Source organism: Otolemur garnettii, unplaced genomic scaffold, assembly GCF_000181295.1.
Source record: "Otolemur garnettii isolate 467f Iridium unplaced genomic scaffold, OtoGar3 scaffold00027, whole genome shotgun sequence".
In the NCBI taxonomy this organism is placed as follows: Eukaryota; Metazoa; Chordata; class Mammalia; order Primates; family Galagidae; genus Otolemur; species Otolemur garnettii.
The window spans coordinates 12,180,690-12,194,129 of NW_003852422.1; the positions used below are offsets into that span (position 1 = coordinate 12,180,690).

At 40.1% G+C, this 13,440-nt stretch overlaps 1 protein-coding gene across 1 annotated transcript; it reads right to left on the reverse strand.

The window, feature by feature from the left end:
- Positions 1-2,885: 2,885 nt before the first annotated feature.
- Positions 2,886-12,549, reverse strand: SERPINB2 (serpin family B member 2). The gene is made up of 7 exons (XM_003788461.2): positions 12,369-12,549; positions 10,334-10,453; positions 8,697-8,825; positions 8,082-8,199; positions 4,426-4,568; positions 3,653-3,817; positions 2,886-3,296 (listed from the first exon to the last, which is right to left on the reverse strand). Exons 1-7 carry the CDS (start codon positions 12,534-12,536, stop codon positions 2,886-2,888), a joined length of 1,254 nt encoding a protein of 417 aa, XP_003788509.1. The 5' UTR covers positions 12,537-12,549.
- Between the last annotated feature and the right edge of the window lie 891 nt (positions 12,550-13,440).

Genomic DNA, 13,440 nt, shown 5'->3' on the forward strand with positions numbered 1-13,440 from the left:
GTTTCTCTGGTTGTTATATTGTAGTAAACGCATCAATATAGATTCTGCTGAATCAGGCAAGAAATTGTGTTATTTTCTTTAAAGTCACCGATGAAGTTTTTCTTATTTTTCTTTTAATATCTATTCTAGAATCCTTTCCTATTTCTTCTTAAGACTCCTGCAGACAGATATATTATCCACAGCAATAAAATTATGGTTGTGCATTATTTTATTGCTTGTTGGGGGATTAGAGAAAGGTATATCCTAAGTTAGTAACATAGTATTTATAACAAATTTGTTTGTTATTTTTATTTATGGTCTGCCCTATGTGTGTGTGTGTGTGTGTGTGTGTGTGTGTATCAACTGTACATATATTACTAGTAAAGATGTAGGAATAGGAACTAAATGAATAGGGAACAGGAGTAGGACAAAGAGGTTTTATGCTAGTCTTTTTGATAATCTTCAGTCTTAGGACCATGTGAACTTATTTGGTATTCAAACAAATTTAGAAGCAGAGAGAAGAGCCCCAGGTTACACTAATATTATTCTGATGGGAATCCAGAAGAAGAGAATAGGGGCAGGGGGTGGGGGTAGATGATTGCTGCCTTAGTCAGCTGTAATAGGATACTATAAACTGGGGAGCTTAAACAACATTTATTCATCACAGTTGTGGAGACTGGAAATGTCATGGTTGGGTTCTTGTGGGGGCCCTCTCCCTGGTTCACAAATGGCTGCCTTTTTCACATGGCAGAAATAAAAAGACATGGCATCTTCAGCTCCTCATAAGGGCACTAATCCCATCATGGAGTTTTACCCTCATGATCTCACATAACTCTAATTACTTCCCTAAGACCCCAACTCTAAATCTCATCACATTGGACACTGGCATTTCAGTGTAAGAGTTTTGAGGAGATTCAAACCTTAAGCCCATAGCCATGGCTGAAAGTTTCCAAGAACTGAAGAAAAATATCAGTCTCCAGATGGAAAAAATTGCTAACGAACAGGGTGTATTTTTTAAAGACACAAAAATACACTTAAGGCAATAAAATGTGAAAAAATATAATCAAGAACAAAAGAAAAATTAATCGTTTTTTAATTATTAAAAATTATTAGGAAAAATAATTATCTTGATTTCAAGTTTCCCATCAGCAACTTTGGGTGTCAAGAGATAATAGAATTCTGTGCCTGAAGTACTGAAGGGTGCTGTGAACCTGGAATTCTATACCCAAGTCTACTCAATAAGAGTGAAATATGGATATTTTAAGGCTCACAATGACTCACAAAGTTACCACATACAACCTTGCAGAGTGAACTATTAGAGTGCTTAGAAAGGTGAATCTAACAGTAAGTAGGAAGATGCAAGAAGCCCAGGCCTGATCAGAGGCAGTTCACCATGATTTGAGCATTAAAATAATAGCTGAATAGTTTTCTGGGCTTCTGTGCATATGATTGACTAGCTGACAGTGAAACAGTTTTATTACTGACAAACATAAGGACATAATTATTAGTATTTACTAAACACCATATATGCTAAGTATCCTTTTAATTGCTCCATACATATGAACTCATTTAATCATCATAGCAACCTTATGACAAGAGAAATATCTTCTCTAGTTTACACTGAAAGAAAATTGAAGCAAAGAAGCATCACGCTTGGCCCGTGGTTAGACCACCTGTAAGTGTCAGAACGGGGATCCAGAGGCAGAGAGTCAGGTCCTAAGACTTCTTCTTTGCCATCGTGCTCTGGTCAGTCAAGTTTCCCTGCTGACTGTGTTCCAGAGTGTGGTACATTCCAGGAACTCACTATACTCTGCCCCCAAATATTTGATTTACCTTAGTTTCCAGTTCTTAAATACTGTTCTGCTCTGCCTCTGACCCACTCAGAAGTATTCAGTGCTATTTGAAAGAAAATGAGCTGCCTTCTGATTCCTTAAATACGTTGCCTTCCAATTCCTTAAAATGAGCTGCCTTCTGATTCCCTTCCTGCTCCTGCACCCTGCCTATCTCCCCTCTCTGCTCAAGGCCTGAAACCTTATTCTGTGTCTGGCCCACTGAACTCCATGGTTCTTTCTGGTGTCCTTGAAGTTTAGACACTGGTTTCCTCACTCTGACGTTAACCATTCTGAATTGCTATGCCTCTTGCTGTTGTGAGAAGGCAGCTCTAATGAATTTTTTACACAACCCCATTCTATTCACTCTGAACCCTGGATCTTCTTGCCAGAGTGTGGTTATAGCCCTGAGTCCTTCATCTTGTCTATTGTTTCAATAAACCATGATGCTGAACTCTGGGACATCAGGGTATAACAGGTCTTATGATCTGCAGACCTAATGCAATGCCAACAAACATGTAGCTGTGTGCAAATATGTTTATTTGTTATATATTTGCCATTTCATATAATTTCCAGATACATATAGATGATACATAGCATTCGAGAAACTCACGTAACTGTGTCTGCCCATTGTTCAATGCTTTCTTGTAGGTATTTATTATAGAAGGGCGTGGAGGGGCCTCTACTCGTGCTTCATTGTAAGAATATATAAATACATTTCTTTATACAGAAAATAAACTGATCACCTGCTTCTGTAACTTCATCAGTTACATTAAGTAGGCTGAGCAATTAAAAAAACCTTTCATTATATAAAATAATAAATAAAATGTTAATGCTATAAAATTAAGGAAAAACTAAACGGGCATCACCCCATTTTAGGAGAACAAATGATTAATAAGGTTGTCATGTTACGATTGACGATTGTCTACTTCTTTCTGTGTTTATACTTCATGTGTAGCAGAAGCTGTCCAGAGGGACAGAAATATGTAGAAAAGGTCTCTAAGCTTCTGGCACTTGAGATAGGAATACTGCGGCTTACGGCTCATGCTACAAAATCATGTATACAAATAGAGCTTTTCAGTTTGGGGGTAAGCAAAATCTGCCAAAAAACAAAATGCTTTTGGTCATTTTGTGCATGATAAAGAAAAGGAAAGGGTGATCAGCCACAAACTGCGGGCCTCCGTGACCAGTTCTCCCTGTCATCACGGCTCCAGTGCCGGCAGCTGCCTCTGTGCCCTCTTCGTTAACGTCCACCGTGGCCTGGTGGAACACTTCAGAAAGAAACAGGTCATTTTTCTCCGACATGCCTAAGAAATTGGCCCGGCCCTCGTTGAAGGCGTCATCCATGCCCATGCTCCTCAGGATGGGTTTGAGTTCATAACGCTCTGCCAGTTTGAACGTGGGGATATACACCTCCACATCATCTTCCACCATCGTGTCCTTGCTGGTCCACTTGTTGAGTTTCTCATAGGTTATTTCATTTTCCAGCTGCGAACCAGAACAAAGAAGAAAGCAAAACAAGAGAAACAGAAAACACAGTGAATGTCACAGAAGAGAGGAAAACATCTCCAAGTGTCGTGTTAAAAACCAGTTACTTTAACTTCCCTACACTATGGGTGACATTCAAAGTTAACAGATGAGTCAGATTTTTGCAAGAAGGTAGCGTGTATGACATACTTAAAGCTTTGAATGCATTTTTGAGACATGCCACATTTACTGTCTATCAAATGATTCACATAGTTCCCTGAGAAATTACACACCATTTCCTAGGCTGGAGATGTTCATCTCATGAAAGGTACATTTAGCCCCAGAAATTTAAAAGAAGTGATGGTTGGAAGCCTTACCATCTCCAAGCCTGTGGACACATTGGCAATTTCATCTGGAAGCAAGATGAACATGCTCACATCTCCAGCATACGGCATTTCTAGAATCTGTGCCTTCAGCTCTTGTATGTAGCCAATGTTCAGCTTTTCATGCAAAAGCATCATCTGTACAGGGATGCGCTGAATCTAAAATTATTAAGAAGTAAAATACGAAAGTCAATTCTAAGATGCCAAGAGATTCACAATTAGACACGAAAGAAAATGGGCTCTCTTTAGAGTTGAAAAACTGTGTTTTTTAAAATCAACAAAATAAATTATTAACAGATCCTTACAGAGGGTGACCTGATCTTATTAGCTTGTTCAAGTTGACATCCACTATTTACTAATATAGAAAACAGTAAATAAATAGGTAATAAAACAAGAACATAGATCATAACAGTAATAAATATTTGTTCAGAATCTAATATGGGCCAGGGACCCCGCTAATTCTCATTGAACACTTACTGCACTTTAATTGAAATCGCAAATTATATTATCCTAGTTTCATAAATTAAAACCAAAATGCATGGAAGGTTAGTAAGCTCACAGCTGGTAAGTGTTAGAACCAACATTTGAGTCCAGGTGTATAAAATTATAAAGCCCGTGGTCTTCACTTCCACCCACACTGCTTTTCAGGAAGCTATTGAATTATATCCAGTTGCTAGCAAGTCACGAAGGAGAATAAATTTTTCTGTCTCTGTCTTGTCAAAAGCCTTACAATATAAGTTAAGAAAATGCATCTAGTTATGTCATACCGAGTTCACACGGAAGGGATAAAGCCCTTCTAGTTTCTTCTCGAATGGGGTTTTCCACTTTCCTTTGAAGTAGACAGTATTCACCAGGACCATCTTCGTCTCTGCATCCACAGAACCCTCAGGTAACAGGTTTTCGATTTTGCCTACAGAAAACATAACATATGTTTAGGTTTCCTGATCCAGAACTGTGAAATTATGATGTATCAAAGCTTTTGAGCAGCCATCAAACTCAGTGCCCACATTGGTCAAACTGCAGAGCTGCTGGTCCTCAAGCTCAAGGCTGTCTCCAGATGTGTTTCAAACATAAAGTGAAAATTGGCACAAGTTTCTCAGGAGGCTTGCAAAATCCCAGAGAAAAAATGAGAAATAACGCATTAAAATTTAGACTTTTTACCAAATTCGGCGAGGGCATTTTTCACTTCCTTTTATATAACTTTCTCCAAGTTTTGCAGTTGAGAGTTATTCAATTCCGAAGGAAGTGAAAGTGAGGCTTGTAGGGAACATAACTGTGCCTTTCCAAAATATGTCACTTAGTATTCCCAGATCTGATCTAGTCACTCCAGCAACTGGACACACTCACCATTCCAAAACATTGTTTAAATGCTGTGCTGCACCCAAACTAAGGGTGGTGCAGATATAAGGGATAAGAAAGGAAGGATTGTCCTGGAGGAGGTGAGAATACCAGAAAAGACATTCAAAGTCAGCTGGGACACAATCTGTGGTAAGTTCTATCGTTGACCTAATGAGACAAAGTGCTATGGCAACTCAGAGAAGGAGTGAGGAGTGAGCCAGAGAAGCTCTCAGAAATGATGACATCTGAACACAGTCATTAAAAAATTAAAATTGGTTTAATTAAGTTAAGAAACAGTCCACTTACAATGAGTACCCGCTTTATGGTATTTCAACCACTAAAATGCCTTTTTTTTTTTTTTTTTTTTTTAGTATTTTTGTTGTTGTTGTTGTTTGCCGGGTCTAGGTTTGAACCCGCCACCTCCAGCATATAGGACCGGCGCCCTACCCTTTTGAGCCACCCTAAAATACCTTATTATATTTAATCCTCACAACTACTCTATTAGGTAGGTGTTACTAGTGTAATTTTACACCCAAGAACACTGTGGTGAGAGAGGTTAGCAATGTCCCCAAACAATGCTGCTAACCTAGTAAAAATTCTTCCTCTACAACCCACACTCTCTGCTAACGGCCGACAGACAGCAGACTAATAAAAAGGTCACAGTGGTCCCAGCTTCAATATATCCACTCACTGTGTCCTTTCACCAGACTACCTAAGCATTACTCTTTTTGGTTAGTATTGAGATCTACTAATGTTGCATTTAATTTTGTGATACATATGAGAAAACTAGTCTTTGATCATAATACGCTAAAACAGGCAATCTTCTCAAATGGTTATAAGGTTGGTAAAACTATCTGCCCAAGACCGCTTGGCATTTTGCCAGTACAAGTGACTGATTTACAGCCATTCAACACAATGTTCAAAGAGGAAAATGATTCATACGGTTCTTTAAAGGAAGCAAAGCTTCCAGGTCGCTTTCATTTTTGCTGTTTTTGTTTTTATTTTCACTTCTGCTAATTTCACTTTACCTGCTTCCTTTGTGGCAGTTGTCTGTCAATATTTAAGAACAATAATTTAAAACTCCACGATGCAAATGAAGAACTAAAAGAAAATCAACTATTTTCAGATAAACAGAAAAGATTTTTTTTGTAATTCTCTAGAACTTAGTTTGCATACATTTTCCATGTACATGAACTTGAAACTGTTTTAAACGTAGCAGTTAAACAAAAATCTGTTTGAGGGGACTTTTTTTTCAGCATTACATTATCAAAATCTTTAAACTTCCAATTGAAGAATTTTGGAATAGAGTAAGGATCAGAAGAGGTAACCCCGACACCATTACTGTCAGTGGGATCTTAGATGAGCCAGCGGGCGTTCACCACCACAGGGTGGTCAGCTGGGACAGGGGCCCTCCTTGGACATTTCTGATCCTCACAGCTCCTGAATCTGTGAACTACAGGAACAATTCTGCATCTATAAAAAAAATCTATTTTTTCCTCTTACAAATACATTTATAAGTTATTATTCAGCAATTACTTAAGGCCTATAGTTCTACTTGGAAATTCAGAAGAATGAAGGATTTTCTCTGTCAGCAAAAAACTGCACTAATTTTTATGAGGACACAAGAGAAGTGTAACATAGTAGCCCGCAGATTATAGTGTGGGTGGAAAGGCAAAGCAAACGAATGTCCATCCGACAGCAGTTCAAAGCCCTACCCCGCAAATATTAATGTGAGTTGTAAGCTCAGAAAGCAGAAAATGAGTTGAGAAAAAGTAAAGGTCAGAAAGTGGAGAGGAGACAGTTTGGGGAGGGGGTAGGACTCAGGCTGCCAGTCATATTAAAAGCTACAGTTGAGGGATCCATGTAGGAAAATTTGGAGGTAGCGGGGAGTATACGGTGTGGGTGGGGGCTCAAGGAACCAGCAGGAGTCGGGTGCAGTCAGCTGGATCATGGAGGACTCAGAAGTCAAAGTCAAGAGTGAGGCCTTCCCCCAAGGACAGTAGGAGGTCACTGAAATGTTTTAGTGGAGGACAGCATGATAGGCATGCTCCCTTACCTCTTCAGTTTCATCCCCTTTCCGCACTTAGCACTCACACACCTGTCAGACCAAATTCCATTTGTTTTCTTAAAGGGTCAAGCACCTCTGGACCTCGGCATGAACTGCATACTTTGTCCAGAACTCTCTCTGCAGCCACCAGGGCTTCGACAAGTTCAGCTCCCACTTATCTTCCTGATCACAACCTACACATCTCTTACTCCGGGCAGAACCCTTTCTTACATATTCCTACACACACCCACACTTCCCGGTTACAGCACTCACCTTACTCTATAGCAATTGCCAGTGTGATCAAACGCCACCCCCAGGCTGTAAGTTCTGTGATGGCAGGCATGCCATTTTTTACCTTTATCCCAACATACAGTTCTTCACACATAGTACATGGTGTATAAATGTGTTGACTGAATGAATGAACTCAATAATGAAAGAATGATTTGATTAAGTTTGAGTTCTTGTAACATAAAATAGAGGAGAAGGCAGAAGTCTATGGAAAAATTAATGACATGAATTAAAATGGTAAAAGTGGCTTAGATAATCAAGTACCAAAAGAAATAAAAAAGAAAAAAACAAGGACCAACAGGTCTTGACAATGGATTGGCTTTGAATGTTAAAAGAGAAGAGAGAGTTTAAGTATTTTTATGATCCTTTTCTTCTCTACTAATATTCTTTACAAATTATACCAATTACTAAGCCCAGGATCGAGCTTTTTTTTTTTCTTTTTGTCCAGAGTGGGCACAGGCATTTCAACACTGATATTTCCTGTGTTTGAAAACCTCTGCCTCTTCTCCTGTTATAAATCAGAATATTTAAGTATTGAACACATCCTCTTTTAGTGGATCTCAGTTATTTTTTTTTAATTTAAAATACAACTCATCTAAACAGACATAAATTTACTTTAAACAAAGTAACTAGAGTTGGGAAAATTTTAAAGAGAGGAGATCCAAGTCCAAGGATGGTTTAAAAAAAACAGTTCAGAGTTCTCTAAGTGGAAAAAAAGAAAAGAAAAATACCATATTTTCTTGGTTTTACCTTTGGTTTGAGTCTTGACCCAGGAATTAATCTTTTTTCTAGCTTCTTCTGCACATTCTAGGAAGTCAACGGCCTGGGGTTCTGTAGAGTAGTATTTCTTACAGAGTTGCATGAATTCCTTTAAAGCAAGACAATGCCAGTAGTTGAGTAGAATATATAGTGAAAAGGACATGGTGTAATTGGAAGGTACGGGAAGCCTGGGCTGGGCCTATGCATGGTGATCAGCTGAGGTGGGGGTGGGCTGAGGGGACGAAACACTGCAGATTGCAAGTTCCCTATCGACCCCTTCCCCACATCCCATACACCCTTGTACACTCTTTGCATTATAGACACTGAATAAGAGGACAGAAGTTTGGCTAAGGGAATAGTGGTTTAGGAAAATGGTTGGGTTCATTGTCCTGATTTATTACTTCCTGTTGGGACACTTATAACAGGAAAAGGAAGAACCCACGGAGGGAGCTGAAGGGACAGCTGATATGTGAGCCCAGCCTGGGAACTCACAGGTGTTGAATTCCAGCTTTGCCTGTATGAATTGGAGAGTTGTAGAAAATAGCTTTGAGAGTGACCTCACTGCTGGCTTGGGATGCAGCCATTTCAGTTACAGGTTTCACTTACTTCCTTGAATCTTGCCGACTTCTCTCCAAAGAGCATATTGGCACTTTCCAATAAATAATCCCCTGTGGACGCATTGATTGAAGAGCTGAGAGAGCGGAAGGATGAATGGACTTTATCTCTAGCTTGTGCCTTGAACAGAAAGAAGGGATTCTTGGTACATAACGCAGGACTACTAAGATATTTCTTAAGCAATAACAATGTTTTCTCAATACAAGGATTGAATGCTGCATTAATGTATATTCTCTTTTTATTTTGGCAGTGCAGAGGAGTCTTTAAGGAAGTGATTTTGATAATGATATGGTGCATTACAACTAAGAAAAATTTTAATTTGTTTCAAAGTTTGCTGTGTCTATGGGTTAGATTTATGCAGGAAGTAACCGACAGCCAAGAGGAAAGATAGACTCCTTTTCAGTTCCTTAAATTTCAAGGTCTTTAAGGAATTCTGGGTATATGTATAAGTTCTAGGAATCTAATGTATAGTAGAGTGGTTTCAGTTAATAATACTCTACTCTTTACTTGAAATTTGCAAAGAAAGTATTTTTGCATTCTTACTGCACGCACGAATGGTAACTAATTGTAGTGACAGATGTGTTAATTTGACTGTGATAATCATTTCACAATGTATAGTTAAATCATGATGTACACCTTGATTATGTACATTTTTTGCCAGCTATACCTCAATAAATCTGGGGGAGAAAATATTACCTTAGTAATGGTCTATCTAAAGTCAAAATTCATCTACAAGTACCCATTTTATGGAGTTAGCTTATGTAGTGGAAAATGAAGGTCTTAGAAAACAAAAAGGGTGAATGAGAATTCAATCTTCAACCTGCAGCTTTTAAGCACATGACAGATACCAGCATTGGTTCCAACAGCAGCCTGGACTGGAGTGGAGGACAGATGGGCTGCCAGGTGCCACAGGAGAGGGTCTCCATCTTATAGGGGCCTCTCTGCTCCTCTGACCCATCCTTTTCCTGTGTCGTGGACAGATGGAGCACCAGCATCCCAGGAAGGAAGCTTTTAGAGATTCCATAGTCTACCTCAAGAGCGTGACTGTAGAAGTTGGTTTCCAATAGGAGCACATCTGTACCCAATTTCTATAATTTAGCTGGGTAGCTGACATGTAGGGAAATGAAGTATTGAGGACAGGTACTACTATCTGAGATAGATAGATAGATAGATAGGATATATAACTGATGGGTGGGTAGATATATAGATAGACAGATAGAAAGATGGTGAGAGAGACATATCTGAGCATCCATGACCTGTCATACAGTCTTTGGCCCTGGCCTTCCCCATTTCTTGGTTATTTGTCACTTCTTGTCCTCTGTCCTCTGGAAATCTTCATCCATACATGTTTTCAGGTAGTCTCCAGCATGGTTTTAGAATAGATTACACATACTCACACAGGGGCATGATAGAATTTAGAAATAGCCTTGTTCTGAAAGTCATGAAGTCTGGAGTCTGCCCTGACTCTGCCCTTCTTCATATGTATTTTTCCTAATGACCTCGAGTCTTAATTTTCTTTGTGAAAGGGGGAAGTTGTCCAAAGTTCCTTCCCAGACTAACACCGTGACTTTAAAACACAAGATTCTAGAAATAAAATGCAAAATAAATTGAGCAGATGAGTCAAATACCTGTAAAATAGCATCAGGATACGTGCCCTTCTGAATTTGCTGCGTGAATTCACAACCAGTGAAGTTCTCTGGGGTCACCGGGGCCACTTCCTGGACTCCAACTTTGTCAAACTGAAACACCTACAATCAGAATCAGAGAGAGCAGTTACACTTCCCTGCTGAATTACTAAACTTTATACAGCAATGTCTATATAAAAAACAGTGTCAAAACATGCAAAATAAAATAAAATAAATAAAATCTGCACATGGTGTGGAGTCATTAAAAAAAAAAAAGACTATGTAAAATCCTTGCATACTTCCAAGGGCTTAAAGTTCTACTAGATACAAGAAATCTATCTGTAATAAGTTAATTTTCCTTTAGTATCAAAATCAAATTTTTTGCTTTAGCAACCCAGAGTACTTCCCTTAGTATTTTTCCCCAAAACATATTACTTCTGATTCCTTTATACTAAAAAAAAAAAAAAAGACCTGAATGTTTTCTAAAGTTTTCTTGTCAGTTTGCTATCTTTATACTTTAAAACAAAATAATTACAATGAAGAGGAAAGAGTATTACAAAATGCTGCTGGTATCAGAGAGTTGAGCAATTGAGTTTTGTTGTAAGTTTCAACGTTTAAACTGTCACAGAGGGTGATTCATCCATCTCTTGTCCTTCAGCAGTGAGATTGGCCAATGCTCTCTCACACTGCAGATGAGGCCCACATTCCATGGGTCGCCCTGGAAAGGATGTGCGTGGACTCAGGTACGATTCTCTTGGGAAACTAGAAGCCAGCCAGCAGCATTTTGGTGTGACCAGAAGCACAGTGTGTTGCTTGTGCTTAGAGCATTTGATTTGAACACATTCGTGTGTATGTGAGAGCAAAGGAATTTTAATTATATGATGACCATGTCCAGCTCACTGACCTAGGAAATAACAGATCATAAGAATTTTCTATACGCTGAATGAAATCCCTAAGACTGTCTCCGTGTGCAGGGTGTAGTTCAGCACGTGCTCAGGCCCCACCTCAGTGGAAAGGTTACTGGGCTGGGTCTGTGTCTATTCACCAAGGAAGGAAGGGAGCAGCCCTGTTACAGAAATCCACCGCAATGCTGTTCCACGCCTCATCCACCCTGATTCTGAAGACTGGCTGTATGTAACACCAAGTTCCTTTTTTTTGTTTTTTGAGACAGAGTCTCACTCTGTGCCCTGGGTAGAGTGCCATGGCAGCATCATAGCTCACACCAACCTCAAACTCCTGGGTTCAAGCTATCCTCTTGCCTCAGCCTCCTGAATAGCTGGGACTACAGATGCTGCCACAACAGGTGACTAGTTTTTTGATTTTTAGTCAAGAAGGGGTCTCACTTTTACTCAGGCTGGTCTTGAACACCTGAGATCAAGCACACCACTTCTCTCAGCCTCCCAGAGTGCTGGGATTATAGGCGAGAGCCACCACATCCAGCATTTTGTTGATATGAGCTCACAGGCTGGATGACATGGTGAGGTCCACTGAAGCTACATCCCTGTCACGCTCCTCTGTGAATGTAGTGACCACAGCCCTGGTACATTGTTTCCTTTTTGCAACACACTTTTAACATCAATAGGAGTGATTCTTTAATAGAAATAGGGAGCAAACACTCCCCGGTGGCCGACCAAGAGAAGCCTGAGCTAGGAGTCAGGAGACAGTGCAGGCTTTATGCACAATGCCAGTGTCCTCATCTGTAAAATCATACTTGCCTTAAACTGAATGAGATAACAGGTACAAAATACTCCCTTGGAAAAGTAAGATCATTCTGTTATTAAAACATATGATGTCACTATTAACTATTTACAGGCTACTCAACTCCTGTATACCTTTGGCATCTGCAGTTGGGAATTTTTGTGGTTTGGCTCGTTCACAGATTGCAGTCTGAGGAATGCATGTTGTAAGGACTGTGCTTTATTAACATGTGATGACTGCTGACCCCATTAGCCAACACTTCCTGAGCATAAAACAAGAGCTCTTCTGCAGTTCAGGTGAGGAACTTGCGTGGTAATTTGGAGCTTTAACTCAAACTCACCTTGGCCATCTGGTCTTCAGTGTTGCCCCTGGCGCCCATGTAGACCATGGCCATGGTGGACGAAATGCTCCAAGGAGAGAAGAAGAGGTTCTGGGTGGGATTCACTCTGGCCAGCTGCTTGAAGAAATTCAGGGCAAAGATTGCATTTGCCACATAAAGGTCTTCCATGGTTTCAATCTAGAAGGAAAGTGAAAAAGAAAAATTTAGCTTCATAAAGATGATGTAACATTTTGAATGAGGTCAGAAGAGTAGGGCAGGCTGTACCCCGCATACAGACAATTTCATGGCCAGGTGACCTGTGTAGCCATAAAGGGCCCTGTGCTTGGCCAAATGCTCCTTTACCACCATCTTTAAATTCTTTTCTTTTTCCATTGAGACAGAGTCTCACTTTGTCCCCCCTGGTAGAATGCCATGGATTCATATCTCACAATAACCTCAAACTCTTGGACTCAAATGAGTCTCTTGCCTCAGCCTCCCTAGTAGCTGGGACTACAGGTGCCTGCCACAATGCCTGGCTATTATTAATATTTTGTTTAGCAGGCCCAGGAGGGGTTCAAACCCACCAGCCCTGAAGCATGTGGCCAGTGCCCTGACCACTGAGCCACAGGCATTCAGCCCATCTCTAAATTCTTAATCATTTTAAATATGAGGTCTACATTTTTATTGTGTACAAGACCCTGTATCCTGATATACAGCAAACAGTTATATGATCAGTAGTGATACTTTATGGCACTTGCTGTGACAACACTGATAATAATGGTAATAACAATAAACAGCGGCAGGATAGGAACTGACCTCAGGTAAGGTCATGCTCTCAACCTGTCTGGTGCCCCAACAAACATGCTGCACACCCAATACCACACACACACAGACAAACACACACGTATCCACACACACACACTCCAAGTGTGTGCCATGTGCACAGACATTCCTGTTGGCTCCACTTGACATGATCAATGTCCTTTCAGGTGTCCTACCCTTCTAGACATGGCTCAGACTCATTGTTTGGGGGTCTGTACTTCACCCAGCCTCTGCCTCCAAGCCCCTGCCTTATACACACTGCACACACCAC